This window comes from Urocitellus parryii, chromosome 4, assembly GCF_045843805.1.
Source record: "Urocitellus parryii isolate mUroPar1 chromosome 4, mUroPar1.hap1, whole genome shotgun sequence".
NCBI classification, from domain to species: Eukaryota; Metazoa; Chordata; class Mammalia; order Rodentia; family Sciuridae; genus Urocitellus; species Urocitellus parryii.
This window is the reverse complement of record NC_135534.1, coordinates 108,253,458-108,274,867: the sequence shown is the minus strand read 5'-3', so window position 1 is coordinate 108,274,867 and position 21,410 is coordinate 108,253,458. Positions and strand designations below refer to the sequence as shown.

The 21,410-nt window shown below is 45.7% G+C and overlaps 1 protein-coding gene across 1 annotated transcript in view; it reads right to left on the bottom strand.

Moving 5' to 3' along the window:
- The window catches only part of Sorl1 (sortilin related receptor 1), a 165,111-nt gene that overhangs the window by 121,050 nt on the left and 22,651 nt on the right, over positions 1–21,410 (bottom strand). The window contains exons 3-6 of the mRNA XM_077796964.1: positions 19,092–19,217; positions 12,187–12,348; positions 10,078–10,145; positions 4,109–4,289 (exon numbers count right to left, since the gene is read on the bottom strand). Coding sequence (XP_077653090.1) covers positions 4,109–4,289; positions 10,078–10,145; positions 12,187–12,348; positions 19,092–19,217 — 537 coding nt within the window. The remainder of the gene's footprint in view (positions 1–4,108; positions 4,290–10,077; positions 10,146–12,186; positions 12,349–19,091; positions 19,218–21,410) is intronic.

Sequence of the window (21,410 nt, the reverse complement as noted above, 5' to 3'; positions counted from 1 at the left end):
TTTAAACTTAAAAAGGCAGAATTTTATGATATATAAATTATATCTCAATACAGGTGATATAACAAATTGATATTAATTTCAAATGTATTGCTATTATAGTTTTATTTTTAATCTCTTTGGATTTAATTGTCATATAAGACAATTAAAAGAGCTATAGGCATTAGGTGCTTATACCTGGCTTTATAGGTGCATATATTTAAATAATATCACAATTCAAATAATATGTCAATACTTAATTTTGGTCCATGATCCTAAAACTCATACCCCGTTTTAATCAGCAAACTAATCGGGAAGATCAGAACCCTAAGGCAGTTACTAAACTTTTCTGTTATCTCTGATCAACATTAGAGACTTTAAATTAGAATAAGGGTTAGAAATGAGTTTCAACAGTAACAATAGTGGTTGGCTAGCCAGAATCATGAAAATACAAATGGATTCTCACTTGGGAGACCAGTGGCATCTAAGATATTTGAATCGCCTTAATATTCTAAAGACACCACCCTGACATTATCAGGCATGACAATTTAAGGCGTGCAACATGAACTGTATCTGTATGATGTTTGTCAAGACCTTGGATTCTGGTTGTCTGATGCCTGCTGAAAGGGTAACCGACAACAGGTGTTAGCAGACTGTATCTCTAAAGGTCCAGTAGTAGACAATTTAGGCTTTGTGGGTCATATTGCGTGTTCAGTTCTGTCACTGGGGCATGAAAGCAGCCAGAGACCACACATAAGCAAATAAATATGGCTAGGTTCCAATAAAACTTTATTAACAAAAGCAGGTGGTAGGCCATCACTGGTCAGTGACTGCTCTAGAACACAGAGTCTGCATCATGTAAGGTAGGAGACTATATCACCTAAAAGGACAGAAGGCGTCAACAAATCCACAGGTCATGTCCTTGTTAACTGATACACATCTGTGCAAGAAATGCCCAAGTCTGGCTTGCTCCATCATCCGATCATAAGATTGCAAAGTAGCAGCTAATCCTCACCCACCTCAACCTCTTGGGCAACTACCATTACCTACCAGAAAGAACCTAACAGTTGTTTATTATCAAATTAACAGATCACAAAGTTACCTCATTGTTTCTTTAATGGCCCTACCATTTTGATGGAATAAAAATTAAACTTGGGATAAGAAAATTAGAGGGCATCAGATAAAAAGCACATGTAAAGACAGAGCAGGGAAACAGAACACCAGGAGATTCTAAAGACCTGGGCACCAGACCCAGTTTCCAGAGCCCAGGTGGCTGTCTCCAGGTGGACTTAAAAAGTAACTTGAAAAGGACTATAATTCATGGCACTGGAGGGAAGCAGCTATCTATTGTGACCAACCCCAAACCAACCATCTGAGATTGTAAAATTAGTTCCTTGATTTTCCAAATTTGTTTTGAATCTGTTGAACATTCCCCAGTAAAAATTCCCTAAACCCACAGAGCCTTGGAGGTGAGCAGACCCTAGATAAAGTTCCACTTGAAAGCTTCAGCACTCCCTTGGGAGAGTTAACCCACGGAGGCCAACTCTGTTTATCCTTGTGCTTTAGCAGTCCACTAGAAAACTCCATTTCATTGCCCACTGCCAGTTGTTACTTCTCCCATCAATTCATCCTTTGAGAAATGTTCTGTTGGCTTTATAATTGACTATTGTGTGAACTTTCTATTTACAGAAGGCCTCAGGACAGAGTGTCTCAAACTTTGGTGACTCAAACTTTGGGATACTTGGGGGGGGGAGAGTGCATGTGGGCCCTGCAATCTGCATTTGTCACAACTGTCCCTGTGTGATGCTGCTGCAGGTACTCTAAGAAACACTTGCCCTTAGTGGTCTAGCATATCATACTCAAGCTACACTACTGCCCTCGGAACCTGGAGGCCTGTCCACATCCAGGAGAGAGAGGCCAACACATTACAACCACTTTGCTATCAGCAGCAGATAAATAAACCACATAGAATTGACAACAGACTTTCAAGTACCAGTAACATAATACCACCCACCAAAGTAAAAACAAAAATCTACCAGTCTATGCTTTTTAAGTTAGGTAGACAAGGTGGCCTTCATTCCATTCTACTGCAAATCTGCTGTGTACCAAGTGTTGTGCAAGACATTGGGCACTGTATCAGAGATGATCAGAACAGCAAAATAGACAAGACCCCTGATTTTACCTATGACCAGGAGCAATAAAACCTCGACACAGGTACTCTATAAGTCAGCTAGACCCACAGACATAGATGTTAGATTGGAATGGAAGACACAAAAGGCTCCAAAAGAGATTTAACTTAAACCCTTAGGTGTGAGATCAGGAAATAAAAGGGTGACAGAAATACACAACAGCTCTTCTGCTCAGACCTAACCCAGGCGAAAAGGAAGACAAACCAGGGGATCATATTAAACCATATAATATTAAACCATATAATAACTCCAGGTTCAAAGAACTCACACAGAAAGGCCCATGACCACTGGAGACAACATTTTAGATGGTACTGGAACTCAGGACTGCCCAAGGAGGTCTCAAGGCCCAATGGTTGGACCTGTTTTCCATCTGATAATGCCCATCAGCTATCCCTGCACAAGGCAATTCAAGCATCTTATGTTCTTGGGCTGCTGTGTGTGTGTGTGTGTGTGTGTGTGTATGCGCAGACACACCCACCCATGAGAGAGAGACAAGAGAAATGGACAGAAGCAGACAGGGCAGGAAGGGAGTGATGCAATGTCTATTAGTCAATGCAAACAGTCTAAAAAAAGAAAAATTGTCAGTTTATTCTTTTTTTAACTTGGTACTAGGTACTGAACCCAGGGGTGCTTTACCACTGAGCTACATCCCCAAACCTTTTAACTTTTTGAGACAGTCTCCCTAAGTTGCCAGGTTTGGCCTCGATCTTGAGATCCTCCTACATCAGCCTCCCAAGTAGCTAGGATTACAAGCATGCATATGGCAACTAATGGTTTGGGTTATTTTTGTTTTTGTTTTTGTTTTGCAGCACCAGGGAGTGAACCCAGGGCCTCACGCACACTAGGCAAGCACTGAACTACAACCCTAGCCCTAATTCAGTGGTTTTAAAAAAATGTTTTGCAGGGGACGTAGTGGGGAATGCCTCCTGCCTTTAGCATCCATACCTTCTCTCACTATCCTTGCCTTCCTCCCTGCTTTCTTGCTGGGGAGGCCCCCTCTCTACCATCGATCCTACCAAGAGGGTTGACCTTGGTAGGATCTATGAAACCATACCACTTCTGCGTGGCCTGCTACTAATTACAGAAATAAATGAGAACCTGGAAGAAAGCATTACATCTGATTTCAGTCCCTAAGGTCAACAGTGACAGAAAGCAGGGTAACGTCCCAGGTATCAGAGGGCTTCAACAGAGCCTGACTCAGAGAAAAAATGGATGCTATTAAGAAAGCAAGCCTACAGTGCCCAGGCTGGTGGCCCAACATACTCTTGGCAGAGTCTGGTTTTTTTCCTTTACACCAGGGCAATAAAAGAGTGAACTTGATATAGTTTCACAGCAAGTCCTGTTAAATAATCAACTCTGGTTTTAAATGAGCAAGCCCTCCATTTCAGCATCTGGCTCCAACACATCAAATCAAGGGGAAGATTTTCCCAAAGGCTGAGAGTTAAGCTACTTACTGACAGCTGGAAGCTTAATTACTGCTTTTCTTTGAGCATTAACTCCCACTAGCCAATGACTACACATCCTATTAGCCATGTAAATGAATGTGTCAAAAAAAATCTCAAAGAAATTGGTCTAAATTTGAAGGAAATAAGGCAGTGGGATTAAGAGAAAAAAAGCCACTGAGCTCCACCCCTCCTTTCTGTGTTCCTTTCATCGGGATTTCAAAACATGTCTTTGTCAAGGAGGCTTGGCTACCAGGAGAGGACCAAATTTCTAAAGCCTGGAGATACTCGGAGTGCTTGTCCTCGATGACTCCACTCCTCAGACCTCCCAGCACCTCCAAGCCCTTTGGAGACGTTCATCAATGTCCACAGTCCTTCAGCCAAGCTACCCTAAGCATGTGAGCCAGTCTCTGCTCATGCAAACTCACCTATTTGCCTACAGAATTCCAAACCTTGCTAAGGAAATTTAAAAGGAGTTTATTCTGAAGGCATTCAACTTACCGCCACCTTTGTAGCAAACATGTACTTGTCCCGAAGCTGAAAGTCTCTCACTTCCTCAAGGATCACTTCCTGGTTTTCCCGGGACTGAAAGAAGTCTGTACTTCGAAAAACTGTGGAGTAACCAGAGGGTTCATGTCGTTCCACGTAGATGGTGTTTGGCTTGTCATAGGGGTCGATTCCCCTGAGGGGGAAAAAGGTGTTATCATTTTCATATTTAATCATTGAAGGCATAGAGGTTTTGCCATGCAATCAACTAGAATCTAGGGCTATCATTTGTTACAAGCAACAAATGATACTCTCTGTGCCTCTAACATATCCCTTTGTTCCTTGGCTCGGCATAGAGGGAGAGGACTTGCCATCTGCAAAGTGTTCTGTGTCGCTACCATTGTTTCCAAAGCATCGTGGGTTTAGTTAGCTCAAGGCAAGCTCTCACCCTGCTCATGAAAAGCAAAAAGAAGGAAAAGCATAAGGTGGAGTATTTCAGAATAAACAAACTATGGATTGCTTGAGGTTGTCAGCAAGTTTCTAGCCTCAAGTTAAGAACCTCTGAGGAATGAAGGAGAGTTTTCCCAAGATGCTACATCCTCAGAAGATGCAGCATTAGAGGAAACCACATTAGCAATCTCTGAACCTGCTCTGTCCCAGGGTCCCTGTCCTTTCTGCTCCCCACTGACGTCACTGATTCACACCATCTGGAGTCATCCTACCAGTGCATTTCAACTCCAGCAAGGTGCCTTTGCAAGCCTTCTCTCATACACACTGATATCCTTGATGTCCTTCAAAGGGGAGGCCTCTGTGATTCTGCAGACACAACACCCTGTGCAGAATTACCCTCAGCATACACTCTAATCACCCCACTAAATCCTACTCTCCTCCAAGATCAAGTTCAAAGCTCCTTCTTCCCAGAATCTTTCTCCTACTGCTCCCTTCTCTTCTCCCAACACGAGCAACACATTCAATTTTAACTCTAACAAAGGTGTAAAACCACTCAGGTTGGGTGAATTTTGGAATGGATCTCATTACTTCATACAGAGCTTCAAACACAATGGAGTACATGTGTTGTCCAAGCTTCCCAGAGGAAGCACAGATGCCCTCAAAGGTCCTTTCTCAGATTGCCTTTCAGCCTACTAGGCTCCCAGCTGAACTCACACTTGCTGCACTGGATCCATTGTCCATAATGACAGATTCTTACTGCAGAATGATAAGGTTGACTACACTGGAAAGCAGCTCTGAACAAGTATCCCCGGAAAGTGGCCCCATGTGGCAGCTGGGAAGGGAACTGACCTGCCCACGTTTTCCTAACATTCACAAAGACACCAACACCAGGCGGACACTTAGCAAATGAGAAAAAGAGTTGAAAAGTCAGGAAGAGAGCTTCACGAGGAGCTTTCAGGGTGATGACTTGAGGAGAGGCAGAGGTAACAGTCTTTATCTGGCTCCATATGGGCAATGGTGCTCAGAATAATGGAGGCAATCATTTCGAGTTCCTTCACAGATGGGCTGTTGAGAACATTAACCACATCAAAAAAAAAAAAAAAAAAGCAGGGGGAGAAAGATAAGAAATAGAAAAAGAGCCTCTATCTACCTTGGGGGGAAGACTTGACTTTTACCCTACAATCTGGACTCTGAGAAGAGTAGTGGAGAAACCAGCAGCCTGGGTCCTAACGTGGGAGAAATCTATTCTTCATTATCAGATGCTCAGTGTGGGTGGCTGGTGGCATGTTCTCTTCTCTTCCACAATTAGAAGTACTGATTAAAGTACTTCCTCTAGCCTAGAGGATATGCAAATTAAAATGAGGCTGCTGGGGTTTTTAAAAGGCAGAGAGGAAGGAACCTTTCTTGAGGTATTTTGAGATGAGTTCTTCTGTATTATTCCCTGCCTAGCTGAAAGAGAAGGCCCACATGTAGAAATAGAAAGAACTGGGACACTCGTCCCATATTTGGACCTCCCATTTCTGGAAGTTGCTCCACCTACATACAAGTTCCTGTTCTTTGCCATTACCTTGTCTTCCAATTTCTTAGGCTCATTCATAGTTGCTTCCTGTTCTCCTTGCCTCCAATTCAGAAATTCCAATCCCAGCGCCATCTGTGAGCACTATCCTAAGTCTCACCTCCAATCCCTCAGGGGTGCCGCGCCCCTGTGCATCACATTCAATTTCAAGCTCCTTGTGTCTTTTTTAACTCTGACAAAGGTGTAAAACCACTCAGGTTGGGTGAATTTTGGAATGGATCTCATTACTTCATACAGAGTTTCAAACACAATGTTGGGAGAAGAGAAGGGCATCCTGGAGTCCCTCCCTTATGGGTATCTTGCTGTCTTATGCTGCCCATCTCCAGCTCTGCACAACATAACCATTGGCATTTCTCACTCCTTCTGCTCCCAGGCTGCCAAGCATGGTTGAATAAATGTAATGATACTGAGAGGTCAGATGACACTCACTTATTATGGTTCCAAGGAGGATGTCCCTCAAATATAACCTGAAATCCCAATGCCAGACATGTAGATAGACCAGGTCCTTCTAAGATACCTGCATGTTTGCAGAAGGTAAAATACAACAAATTCCTAAACTTGAATTTATTTAGTGGTCCTGCTAATTAATTAATTCCATTAGTTCCATAAACCAATAAAAGATCAATTTGTTCCCTTAAAATTAAAAGCAAATGAAAGTTAGAATGGTATTCCTTAGGTAAAGACTGCTCTTGAATGATACTTCAGTTATCATTTCATTAAGGTCCCCAACCTCTGCTCAGGGAAATGACAAAGGGATCAGAAACAGCTTCCCTCTATGAAGGAAGTGCACAGGAGTCAGAAGGTGGCTCCTCCCTGTACCAGCTTCATCTTCACCATTCTCAAGTACTAAGGAAGTAACATCAAGACACTCAGCTTTAAACCCAGGTTTAAATGAAGAACAGACATGTATCTATATCATGTTGGGCCATTTAATGAGAACTAAAACTACACATAAATGTTGAAAGACAAATGACAAACCGCCAAATATAAATGTGCACACACACAACCTCCCATATCACAACCAAAGGGCTAACCTCAAAGATATAAAAAGCTTCTGGAAATCAATAACGAAAAGACTAACAATCAGATAGAAATAAGAGCAAAGGGCATGAACAGGCATGTCACACACACACATACACACACAAAAAAAAATGATCCTTAAGGCCAAGTAAAAGATGTTCAAACTCATTCATAATGAGAAATGCAAATTAAAGCTACAATGAGAAAACTAATTCTTACCTAAAGCATTAGCTGTGAAGAAAGACACTGTTCTAAGTTGCTAAGCATAAATTTGATACTTTCCATTAAAAAACCGGCAATGTCTCCCAAAGTCACAATTTGGGGGGAATTTATCAGTGCATAAAACTAACAAAAATCCTTGCCCTTGGGCGGCTTTTGTTCTATGAAAGATAATTAATATGCATAATAATTGTATGTCAGAACACTAAAGAGTGCTATATAAAAATGAATATAATATAGTAGGTTGGAAATAGGGTAATAGTTGCAATTTTAAATAGGATCCCCAGAAATGCAAAACTACTCTTATATGTCACGTCACACACATCGGAATGGCTATTATCAAAAAGACAAAGGATAGAAAAGTGTTGAGGATAGTGTGGAGAAAAGGAAACCTGGAACTCTGTCTGTAGGACACCCACTGGTGCCGTCATTGTGGAAACCGTAAGAAGGATCCTAAGAAATTAAAAAATAGAATTACAATATGAGTCAGCACTCTCTCTTCTGAGTATGTACCCCAAAGGAAATAAAAGCACCACCTCATAAAGCTATGTGGAGACCTATGTTTATTGCAGTATTATTCACAACAGCCAAGATACGAAAACAACCCGTGTGTTCTGACAGAAAAGAGAAAGAAGAAACTGACAGACCCAATGGAATAGTATTCAACCTTTGTAAAGGAGGAGACGTGTATTATGTGGATAGACCCAGAAGACATTACACCAAGTGGAAATAACCAGACAGAAAAATATTGCATGATCTCACTTATAGATAAAATGAAGAGAAGTCAAATATAGAGTGAGACAGAATAAAATGGGGGTGGAAAGAACCTAGGTCAAAGGATACAAAGAGCCAGGTGTGCAGAATGAACAAATTCAGAGACCTAATGTACAGCACGAGGGCTATACTTGAAAATACTCTATTACATTTGGGATTTTCACTAATAGATTTTAGCAGCTCTTGTCTGTCTTTCTTTCTCTCTCTCTCTCTCTCTCTCTCTCTCTCTCTCTCTCTCTCTCACATACACACACACACACCAGGATAACTATGTTAATTCGCTTCACTATAGTAACCATCTCACTATGCCTGTCTCATAGCATCCTATTGCATACTTTAAATACACACAGTAAAATTTATTTTAAGTAAACAAATCAACACATAAGATCCTGTGGGGAGGCCTCATTTTAAAAGGAGTTGTTTGAGCAGGTACCTAATGAAGCAGGGAATAAGCAGCAAGTACATCCTACAAAGGAGCACTGTAGGCAGAGAAAACACATCCTGCGGTAGAAATGCACAGGAGAAATGACAGTTCAGTGCATCAAAAGGGTTCACAGAGGAGCAACAAGTTGGTGTGACCTGTTCTGAGCAGGACAGATCTGCTGTGGACTGAGAACTGACTGCAGGACTGACTGGGTGACAGTGGCAGCAGAGCACAGGAACAGCTGCGCAGTCAACCTGGGACTTATGCTGAGGGTGGGGCCCACAGCACTCGTGACAGGTGGAGCCAGTGAGGACTCCACACTCCTTGCCCTGACCAGCTGGAAACTGACACAGGGAGGGAGGCGACGGGCTGGCTCAGGGTGGTAGAGCCAAGGGTCAGTCTGGGAGGCCTTAAGTTTTCTAGTCACCCATGTGAACAGGGCGGAAGAGCAGTTCAGATACACCCCCCAACCTCACAATCCTGCCCCTGGAAAGCTGTCTCACACGTGCACTGCACACACTCAAACTCGTGTTCAAGGTCATACACTGAATCACTGCCATGGCACAAGGGCAGAGGCAAGCATGACCAGAAATGACTGTCCTTCCTGAAGCACAGCCTATTTTACGCCAAGTGGAAATAACCAGACAGAAACATATTGCATGATCAGCTTCAATAACCTCCAAAGCACCCCACTGTACCCAGAACTCAGTCAAATCCCTTTCTCAAGCACTGTAGATTCGGATACCAATTCCCCTTTTCAAACTTCCCCAATACCCAGTCCAAATAGAAGAGCCAGTGTTCTGCACCCAAGTACCATGGCCTCACGTCTGCCCATGCCACCCTGCTCCTGTCTGAAATTCCTTCCTCCACTCCTGCCATGCTACCCCCCTACCTGTTGTGCACCCTGGATGGAGGGCAACTACCTTTATGAAGCCATCCATGGGCCTCCCTTCTGGAAGGCACGATCCCTCTATGGCTTCTCTTTCTATCTGGTACTTCTGTGCTTCTTTCATAATTCAAGTTATATACCTGAAATATGTCTTTTCTTACCTCCTAAACTACATTCTCCTTAATAACCATATCCATACATTATTCAACTTCCTATACCCTAAAGTATCTAGGTTTTATATTTAGCAGAGTTTTTTTTTTTAAATGTTATAAGTGAACAAATGCCTGAATTTTATAGAGAGGAAAATCCCCACTCCTGAGATGATGCTCTAAAAATGAAAGATTTTAAGAGCTCTATGACATGACACGCAAGAGCCTCAAGCTTCCCCTGAGTCCCCAGAGGGGATGAAAAATGCAAGAGCTCTCCCATTCCTCTCACGAGCGACTTTCCTTCCTCATCCCCACTGGTGAGTTCATTACACTTGCAGTGCTAATTCTTGGGCCTGGAAATTTTATTCCTTGAGCTAAATGCCTCACACTACAGGTGAGGATAAAAGGTCTGTCTATCACGAGGTAGCCGGAAGTGCAGAAAGGATGGATAGACGTCAGGACTTCTGAGAGGACACAACTTACCAAGAGAAGGACTTCACGTGTTCCTGAATCATGATCCAGGTCTGGCCAAAATCATCAGACTTCCATAGCTGCAAAGACCAAAATGACAAGAGGCCATGAGATGAGAACTGCATACAATCTGAACAGAACCACTGGGCAAAGCCCCCTAAAACCCCACCTCAACAGCACACACTCTGCAAGGGCACTCCAGAGCCAACAGACAGAGAGGGAAGGACAGATGTGCACCTTTGCACTCTTCATTGGTAGGCACTGGAAGAAAAAAAAATGAATGTGACTTGCCTTCCATTTATGGATTACCAGAAACTTATTCTACTCAAGACCAGCCCACAGTTAATGGTATTTCTTGACCAGGAAATAGTATCCTTAAACAGTCTGTAATGCCAAACTAGGGATGTGGCTCAGAGGTAGAGCACTTGTCTAGCATGTGCAAACATTTCCCCCAACACTGTGACGGGGGAAAAAGAAAGAAAGAAAGAAACTTGTAATGGATAGCAGCATTATTTACAATATCCAAAATATAGAAGCAATGCAAGTGTTCATCAAGGGGCAAACAGAGGAGCAAACTGTGGTATATCCATACAATGGGCTATCTACTCAGCCTTGAAAAGGAATATGGATAAACCTTGAGGACCATATGCTTTAGTGAGATAAGTCAGTCACAAAAAGACAAACTGGGTATGATTCCACTTACGTGAGGTACTTAGAATTGTAAAACAGAGACAGAAATTAGAATGGTGGTTGCCAGGAGAGAGAGGGCTCGGGAGTCAACATTTAATGGAGACAGAGTTCCAGCTCACAAGATAAAAAGAATTCTGTATCTGGATGGTGGCAACACTGTCCAACAATACGAACATACTTAATATCAATTAACAGAAAATATGATTAAGATAGGAAAATACATGTTACATGTATTTTACCTCAATTTAAGGGGGGGAGAAAAAGAAAGAAAAAAGAAAACCTCTGGGCTAGGGATGTAGCTAGCGGGTAGAGTCTTGCCTGGTAGGCACAAGGCCCTAGCACCAGAAATAAAAACCCTAAATGAGCCTTGGTCATCAAAATCAAAGCTGACAGCAGACGACATCAGCCAAGTACAGAAAACCAAAAGGAATCAACTGAACACACAGACAAGGCCTGTGTCTTTGCCAAAGTCCCCTGACTTCTACTAATGTGACCCAAGGGTTTCTCTGGCCCCAGCAAATGTGTATTAGGAACCATGAGACCAAAAATAACAATGATCCACCTCCCCTGGTAAACTGACCCAGCCCAGTCTGGGTTACTCCTAAAGGCAAGCAAAGGCAAACAGATCTGTGTTTTGGTTAAACATCCCACAAAGCAAAAGAAATGTTCCAAGTTTCTTCTGAACAAAAACATTCGCGGCTCCTCATCAGTCCCCTCATACAAGCTCTACAGGTTTCAGAGTCTCATGCCTGACCAACAGTCTTGACTTGGCAAGCTTCGCCTCGAGGTATATATCTACTCAGCCTCTCTTCTTACCTGCTAGCTTTCCTACAAAAACCTAGATGCCAAGAGGAAAATATACACATTTATGTTCCACCCATGTGCCTGCCCCCAACACAAAGGAAGAATATCAAAGTTAAAGGTGACTTCAAACAGGTGGCAGGCAAAAGCAGTGTGTTTAAGGTGGGGCTCGGGGTGGGGCGGAGGGTCGGAGCACTGGCCTAGCATGTGCCAGGCCCTGGGTCTGATCCCCACCTCTGGAAAACCTGAACAAACAAATGAGGTAGAGGACGGAAGAAATGTGACAAGAGGTCCCAGAGGGCTTAGACTCCAGACCTCCCCAGGTAGCCCTCTCTGATTAAATTCCAGGGCCTCGATTTACCCCGAGGGCTAACAAAGGGGCATGGTGTTTAAGTCCCAGGGCCTGCCAAGGGCTGGGTGCCAAGTGCTGGGTGCCAAGTGCTGGAGGAGAGTGCCCGGGGGTATCCCTTTCCTGAGCTGTGGGAAGTGAAACAGTAGCTCCAAAGGCTAAGCCTCAGAGAGGAGGAGGGAGGGGCAGGAGGCGAGGTCACCCAAAGGACACACCATCCACCCAGGCCCAGGAGAAAATCCCAGGAACCCCAGACGACTGAGCTCCGGAAGCTGTCTTACCTGCTTGTTGGGGTGAGACCTGTCGAAGCCCAGGAGGAGGTTGGAGGCTTTACTGTGGAGGAGGAGATCAGCTGCCCGGAATGGGATAGAAAAGCCATGGATAGTGTTGCAGAAGTCAAAAGTGATCCAGAGGTACTGAGCATAAGCATCTGCAAAGATGTACTGCAAGAGAAAACAGGTACTCAGAGCAGCACCCGGCCAGAGCCACCCAGCGCCTCCCCAACCCATGTGCTGACACATGCAGGTCACAGGGCACTGGCTTTCACATCTCCCCATCTCCCAGCCTCCCCTGGCAATGAAAGAATGCTGTCCACACCAGGGCAGACTCAGTGGAGAAGGGTGGTGGTGGGCCGGGGGAAGCCACAGGGAGCTTATTTAACCAGGTAATGAAGCTGAGCAAGCCTTTCCTGGCAGGTCACTCGGTCACAATCAGAGGGTAACTATCTGTTGGCTGAACACAGATGAGACTGCTGTCTCTCCCTGCATGCTCTGAGCACCTATGGGATATGTCTTTCCAAGAAAATCACTAAGATCACATCCTTCTAAGAAGAGAAGCTGCCCCTTCTTGTTACTACACCAGGTGACCGGGCAGCTCTGAGGATCAGGGCAGGAAGTGGCTCTGATGAGCAGGACCTTGCCTTATTTTGCTTCTGTGACTTTGAACAAGTTTGTGCAGAGAGCGGATGCAGCCTCAGAGCTGTCTGGGGGGGCAGGATGAGACAGAGTCAATTCACAGGTGTCCTGGGGACCCACCATGGACTACAGGATGGGGTACCACATGAATAGCCCGGATCCTTTCCTTCCTCACTGCAACCTAGTAGACACAAGCCAGTTCACCTAGTTCATAATTCAAGATTAAGAGAGAAACCAAAGGCAGGGTCCTAGAAGAACCTATTCACGTTGGCAATGACTCCACAGAAGAGGTGACAAGGCAAGACTTCCACAGGGAAGGAACTTCCATGTCTGACGCTGTTTGTGTTTGGGCACAAAGGGGGGGGGGGGGAATTATCACATGGATTTGATGACAGCCTTGAGGACCTGAGGAAATAACTGGAAATAAGCCTGAAGGGCACATGAAAGACCTGGGGGCCAGCCCCCCAGGAGGACGGTGGTCCAGGAGACAGGCTATGAACCAGAAACCAGAGCTACAGGGCCCAGCTCCACCCAAAACGTGTCATTCTAGAAGTCATCCAATCTGAAGGACTCCACCAGTGGACACACAGTCTCTGAGAATACCTGATCCAGGTCAAGGTCCGCCTCTGCACGCCATCAGCTGGGCTGCACTAACCACTGGACGCTCCTTCCCACGTGGCTTTCACATGCTCTCATTCCTTCCTCATTCCCACACTCTCCCCAAATCCTGACCAGACGCCTCCGAAGAGCTCACTGTGTGTCCTCCTCTGGTTTCCTCCCCAGCATCTAATGTAAATCCCCACATTCTACAGAAGCCTAATTAAATCTAACGGAAAGGTAGTAAATGTTTTCAAAGCAAAAAAAACTACTCTAAGCAAATGCAATGTAATAAAAACAATTATGATCTAGGAGTATCATCATAATTTTCGCCATGAAAAGCATTCCCTAGAAATAGCCTATCTTCCAGTTCCCGAACCATCTGGGTTCCCGGGGAAGGGAGTGTTCTCGGTTTGAAAAGAGTTCTCCAGAAATCTATGCCGTGGTTTACAGCAGTATCACATTTGTGAATCTTGAGGAAAAAAAAAAAAAGAAAAACATCATGTTCCCAGTCACAGAACTTATTGCTGCTTATGATAACAGCTAAAATTTTTCGAGAGCATTTTGAATGTGCCAAGTAATGAGCTAAAGGTTTTGCATGTTTCATCTCATTTACTCCCCTTAGCACCCATAGCTCAGGGCCTGGGGTAGTGCTGTTACATCCCTTTTAATAACGAGGACTCGGAAGCTTCGAGTGACAGTGGCTAGCTGCCCAAGATGACACAGGGGCGGGAAGCCCTTACACCCACACCTGACCAGTGCAGAGCCCATCTCAACAGTTCATCAATCCTTCTGTCTTCTTCCAACCAAAAGGTGTCATCATCTCCTGAATTCAATGGTCAGTCTCCCATTATACTATCTGACGCATCTGCCTGCCTCCTCTCCTAACTCAGTCCTCCTGTTTTTACTGGAAATTCTCTTCCCTCACCTTCCACCACCCTCTTCCAACTCAACTCTCTCTGCCCCACCCCTGACCATCTCAGACCTGGTTCTCCTTTGCAGGTCCCTTCACCTCCAGCCCGCTGCACTCTTGCCACCTCGTGACTCTTCCATCCTTTGCTAACCTGGCTCATCCTTCCACAGGGCTTTGACTGCTGCCTGGAAAACACACATCATGTGACTGCTGTGGTTGCTTGCAGTGCGACCCCCAAGGATCCATGAATTGGAAGTGTGCTGATGTTAAGAGGCAGTGGGGCCTTCAAGAGGCAGAACCTCATGAAGGGTACTTGGATGCTGCCCCTAGGGGTACTGAGGTAGTTTTCACCTCACAGTCTGGTTTCCTGTCACACCACATGCTCTATATCCCTCTCACACTTGCTCCTACAATAAGGCCATCTATCATGATGTGAAGTAGTCAAGAGGCCAAACTGATGGGGCTCCTCTTCGATTTTCAGCTCTAAAACTGTGAGCTAAGTAAAACTTCATTTCTTTATAAAGTATCCAGCCTCAAGCATTTTGTTTTAGAAAAGAAAAACAGATTAATAAAATGACTTTCACATATACAGTCTGACTTCTCACTGAGGTTCTACTTTCATTACTTTCTTGATCTTCTTAGCTTCTACTCTTGGATGGACCAAGATATTTCACTGTGTCCAGAACTGAATTCTTCAACACCTTCCCAACAAAACCTAATTCTCACTCCCTATGCCCCAAGATCCTTCTGTGCTACATCCCAACCCCAGGCATTAAGTTTTTACTCTATTCCCTCCCTTCAGTCCTCATTTTCAAACAGCCATTGGAAGTCCATTATTTTCCTCTAAAGTCTTTTTCAAAATGTGTGCATGCCTTCCTTTTTATACCTAGTTCTACTAGCATGGCCTGTGGCCCTATTTAAGACTGTGAGCAAACTGGAGGCAGACACCGGGTTCTATTCATCCTGTGTCTCCCAGGACTAGCAGGGTGTGAAACACTTGGAGGAAGGTATGAGTTTGGTTGAGTGATTGAGTAACCTCGTGGCCACAATGGTTCTCCTTCTAGACTCTTGAATCTTTGGCTTCCGACCCTACATGCCTACTGCTGGCAGGTGTATGTCCCTCAGATACTACTCAGTTGCTCCCCTACTCAGACTCTTCCATGGCTCCCCACTGTTCTCAAGGCAAAGAAAAATCCCCTCCATCTTTAGATGACATTACAAAGCAGTTCAATGCAAACACTCAACTCCTGAGAGTCAAATCTCCTGAGTATCCTGCACAGAAACCACATGCAGGCACCTTGAAGCCTCTGCACACACCTTCCTCCTGCCAGAAGGCTCCTACCTGTTCTGCTATACCTAAAGATATCCGTGTGCCTATCCTTGAAGTTCCATTCCTAATCCTATGTATGCCAAGAAGACTTACTCCTCTGACCCAACCTCACAGAACCCCCTACCTCCACTCAACAGCAAAGTCCATTCCCCACGCCCTCTGGTGCACCCTGTAACTATGTACTGTCACATAGGCACATGGTAGGAAAACTCAAAATGCCCTACCCTGCTCTCACGTCTCCTACTGCCTGGCTGTCAAGCTCCTTGGTGGCCAACCCCTCAAAGGTGCCCTGAGTGTTGCTTTCAGAACTAGGTAATCTCAGGAGCATCTTCTCCTACTCTGACTCCTCTGGCCCTGTTTGCAATTGCATAATATTCCACAGAATATTTTGCCATCCTTTGGCTACAGCTACATTTCCACTGAAAAATACAAATACTTTTGGAAAAAATAATAAATTAGCTACAAAGTGTATCTACGTGATATCAGCACAAGTGACTTTCTCCAGCTTTGAGTGAAGAAACCTGGAGAGTCCAATGAGAGGGGGAAGGGCAGAGAAGTGACTAGGAAGAAAGCGAAACAGTATTGGTTAGACTTGCCCAGGACCAACCTCTGCCTGGAGAAAAGCATGATCACATCTCGCCTGTGTGGAGACTGAGGCTCTGAAGCCCACTGCATTCAGTGGGGCTTCAAAGGGCCCTAGATACAGCTAGATATTGCCTGGCAGATCAGTGGAGCCTGGGAGGCTGGTGGAACTGCCAGGTGGCTGGAGCTGCACACTGGTTCAGGGAACCGCACACAGGGGACCAACAGAGGGAAATCGGATGGCAGGCTAGAGCAAAAATAGACCACAACACTCATATGTCCCCACAACCATCCCATCTCCATTACCAGGCAGAGCCACAGACCACAGCCTGTGGCCTCCTCACCTCTTCTGTCCCCTCCACAGGCACACATCCCCTCAGACTTCCAGGAGGCCCTCTCTTGACATCTAAACCTCCCAGAGCAGCTCTGACAGTTTCAAGCACTGACAACCCAAGGAACGTTTTTACACAGGTGATTTGCCTGGGCCTAGCACCCTGCTGTCAACGGGGAGGCACCCTGTCTGTGTGATTTTTCTCAGGAAATGGTAGGTCTGGTGAGGTGATTTGCCTTCCAGGGGACAAAGGTAAAAGTAACAAAAGCAATCAGCACAATAAGAGTCATCACTTCCTTCCTGAGATGTCTGGGGAGGGTAACAGCCTTCTCTGGGGAATTAGAAACTGCAGGGAGGGCTGCCTCCCTCCTCCACCGGCTCCAGGCCTCAGGTCCAACCAACTACCATTAAATTCTCCAAGAAAGTAGTTTCCAGCTCCCCCAGAAGAAATCTAAGATGCTTCACCCTGCATGGCTGACAGAACATGGCCTACACACATGCCCCCCCCCATCTCACCATGCACCACCTGAACCTCTTTTATTGCAATCATCCCCAGGTTTCTCCCCCTCCTGTTCCGACTCCGGGGCCCTGCTCTACCCCTTCTGCAGACCTGATGCTCCCAAAGGCCCTGATCCTCTGCCTGTACTAAAGCTCTTCGTGTAGGCCCAAAACATCATCTTTCCGGTTTCCCAACTCCTCTGACTTGTGGTCTTAGCAGCCGCTCACCACAACCTACAAGAGGCAGGAAGGAAGACAGCCCTGCCTGTAGACATCTGTGCCCTGTGGGAGGGGCACCCGGCGAAGCTGAAAAGGGCGTCCAAAGGGACAACAGGGCGATTTCAAGGCCATGACTCCAGCCAGAGGTAGCTCTGAGATGATGTGGAAATATAATGGTAATAACAATAATCACATAAGACAGCCTGATAAAGTGAGCAATCCAAGTATCATCTGCTTTTTTAGAGGCAGAGGGAACACAGCTCCATCCAGAGACAGGCAGCACAGCCAGCAACCAGGCCCTAGATAAGCTCCTCACCTCTCATGAGCCCAGGTGGGTGGCTCCCCCACCACCAGGACAAGGCTTCACTGGCCACAGGCCATGAGGGGAGGCACAAAAAGGCCAGTCATCTGGTTGACATAGCCAGGTCCCCCCAATACCGTGTCCTTGCTTTTCATCTCAGGGGAAAACTGCTCTGTCACCCTAGAGTAGAGTTGGATAAGAGGAGGAAGTCTGCACCTAACAGTGCTTCCCTCTGAGATCATCAGGCAGGGCTGATATTTAACCATTATCACCTTTTTTTTTTTTTTAATGTTCTGTAACCAGCTGGTAAACAGTCACTGCCAGGAAACCCCGAACTGGCTCTACCTAAAGCCCCAAAGGTGGGGACCCTGCCCCCAGGACTTCCACAGAGACCAGCAATTGAAAGGTTAATGTCTGGCCTAGTGGGGAGCCTCCTGGACCCAGCTCCCTCTGGCCAGGTCAGGGGCCCAGCCACACCAGTTGCCACACCAGGGTAGGGAATCAGAAGAACACACACAGTTGCTAAATAGTCTGAATGCAGCCCTGCTAGGAGACCAAGGGCAACCTGAGAAGCAGGCACAGGGACCAAGGAGTGAGGACCCTGTCAATCTTGCTTGCTCATTCCTTTCTGGATGAGCAGAAAACAGCAGCTTCCCCTCCCACAGAATGCTTTTCCTCCTAAGGAGTTTCTCTACAAAAGGTCTTTCCCCAGGAGAAGCCACTGGCCCTGGGGAGAGCGGGGAAAGAGAGCAAACAAATACAACTCTCCTGAGCTAAGAGTCACCAAACCAGCAGGAATGCCAGGCAGGCTGCTGGGCTTCCCCTCCACCTGCCTGGGGCCCAGGGTCAAGCTTCCTCCAAATCCAGTCGCCTGCAGGTTCTGACCCAAGACACACAGCCCCAGGCAGTCCAGCTGGGAAAACAAAGGGCGGCTCAGGAGGGCTGCCCAGTGTTTTCCTTCTCTATATTCCTGTAGGTTGGGGTGGGGGAAGTGCACACACACATACAGGCACCCAGGCACGTGCCAGCCCATGCCCCATGCGCATGCACGGGCTCTCTCTCTCTCTCTCTCTCTCTCTCTCACACACACACACACACACACACACACACACACACACACCCTTGCATGCATACTAATGGTGCCAACAAAAGCAAAAGTTCAGCAGCTGCTCTCCGAAGCCTGGGAGTAGATGGCAAATGTACCTGAGAAACATTTTTGCCACGGGGGAATCAAGCAGTTCATTGGTTGGCAGATTTTCTGTGGTTTAAGTTGGCCTTGTTTGTCTGGAAATCCTGCCTGACCAGTACTTGGCCTGCCTGATTATACACAGACCCACCTGTACTCTGTCACAAATTCCCAGGTTAGCAGAGACACAGTGGCTAGCTACAAGTCATGCTGCAAGGATCACAAAGGGCTCCGCTGCCCAGCCCCGCTCAGAGCAGCAATCTTTCCAAAACACTGTCCCTGAAATCAGGAGCCTGGGGTGGACGGCTTCCTTACCCGCTTGTTGTCTGCAGGACTGTGGTAGAACTGGGCGATCACAGCTTCACTGCTATTTCCCACACCAAAGTTGAGTTTCTCTGAAATCTTGTTGAATGATTTTCCGTAGTCATAAGACACGTACACCTGGAAGACAGAGAAGGGGAAGAAGAAGAAAAGAGTTGGTGAGGAATCAGGCAGAGATCTCTCACCTGCCTCCACCTTCCAGCATCCACCCTGGACCCTGAACATCGCTCCCACTGGGTCCTTGACATCATGAAAGCACTGATGCTCCCAGATAACTCACAAAGCAAGGAAAGCAAGGCACTTCTATGTCTGGCCCCAGGCTTGTCACGGACAGGCTAGGGAGTACTGCAGCCACCCCTGCTTGGAGTACTCTGCCTGTGTGTGTGTGTGTGTGTGTGTGTGTGTGTGTGTGTATTGCTGGGGATCGGATCGAACCCAGGACTTTATGCATGTGAGGCAAGGACTCTACCATCCTGAGCTGTATTCCTAGCCCCACTCTCCCTCTTTTCTAAGGCAAAGTCAAGTCCTTGCAGTAGGAGACAAATACTGAAATACTGGTAACATCCTCATCAAGGGTTAAGTGTCTAACAGATGTCATCCAGAAACAGAGAAATGTGCCTGTCTGAGGAGGTAAGGGCTGAAAATATGTTTTGCCATCTGTTGAAATGTCCCCAAAAGGTAATCCAATCCTTCATCCCTCTTCAGAGAAGTTTGCTGCTTAGAGAATTTCATACTCAAAGAAAGAAAACCTTCATGGGTCTGCACCCTACAGCCCAACAGATGAAAAAGTGCAAATGATTAAATTTCCACAGGTGAAGATATCAGTAGGCTGGGGGCGTAGCTCAGTATGCATGAGGCCCTGGACTCAATCCAAAGAAAAAAGAAAGGAAGGAAGGAAGGAATCGATTAGGAGCAGAAGAATCCCGCTCCTGCACGTTTTGTGATTCCGTCACATTTCATGGGAGATGAGAACAGCAACAAGATCCAGGTCTGTGCCAACTGCTTCCTGGTTTCTGATGATGCAGTAACCACGGTGATAAAAGGTAAGAGCTGTCATTCATCAAGTGCTCACTATATGCAGAGATGGTACTAACCTCTTCAAATGAATGAGCTTAGGTAACTCTCACAACAATCCCACGTGGCAAACACAATTGTTAAAATCCTTTTACAGAGAAGATAACAGGGGCTTATGAGATTAGTTACTTGCCACTGTACTAACACAGCAAACAAGTAGCAGAGTAGAACCTAGAGGAGGCTGCCTGCCTTCCAAGCCAGGGATCTCAAAGCTACTGACAACTCAAGACTATAGAGGTGGAATGGAAGTTGTCAGATAAGAGATAAGATCAAGGAAACACATCTGATAGATGACTATAACAATGAAGATAATAAGTTAGTTGGTTTTCAAATGATTTATGAGAAAGAAAATCAAGGGAAGCATTAAAGAAAAATGGAAGGTAAATTCCAAGAAGAACATGGACAACTGAACTAATCCCAGCAAGTTTACTGCCATACCTGCCCCTTAAATTCAACAGCAACATGTCTGGAGGGTTTTACCAAAGCCAAGTGCTAGGCCAGGCACCAGACATACAAAGACAAATCAGACATGGCCACTAGAGAGGATGGGCATGTAAACATGGAAATGTTTGCTAACAAGGCCCAGTGCAAACAATGAGGACAGGAGGCTGTCCATCAGGGACTGAACGCACAAGGATGGGCCATTAACATTTCATAGACATCAAGGTTAAAAGAAGCAAAGACAGAGCCTCTGCCTTTATCTGGGTCACCATGAAAGGAACTAGTAGAAACACACAGCACGTGTTCCCAACTATCAAGTGCACAGGAAGGTGCTGCCACGAAGGCAGCTCTAGAAAACCAGCAGGTTGAGAGTTCACAGATAATCTGAGTGGCGAAAAAGACAAAGTGGAACTTTTCTCACTTCCATTCCGCTGGCCAAGAATGGACACTGGGAGTCCAGGTACGTTCCTAAGTTGCTCAGAGCAAATGCATGGCTTCACAATCAGGGAGGCCCCCTTCAGCTCCAATATCCCATGACCTGATGATCCACTAGGATGAATTTCTTGAGATGCACAAATGTGATCGTGTTTATATCAGGGGAGCGTTTTTCAGGACACAATACTCCTTTGTGCGTATTATCTCTCTTCATCTTTGAAAACCCTATAAGTTAGTCTTCAGAGCACCAAGAACACATTAGGTAGTCAACAAAGACTTCTACAACAAATAGATATGATTATAAACCAAAGAATCGCTGAATAAATGAACAAAAAAAGAGAGTGAATGGAATGAATTAGTGAG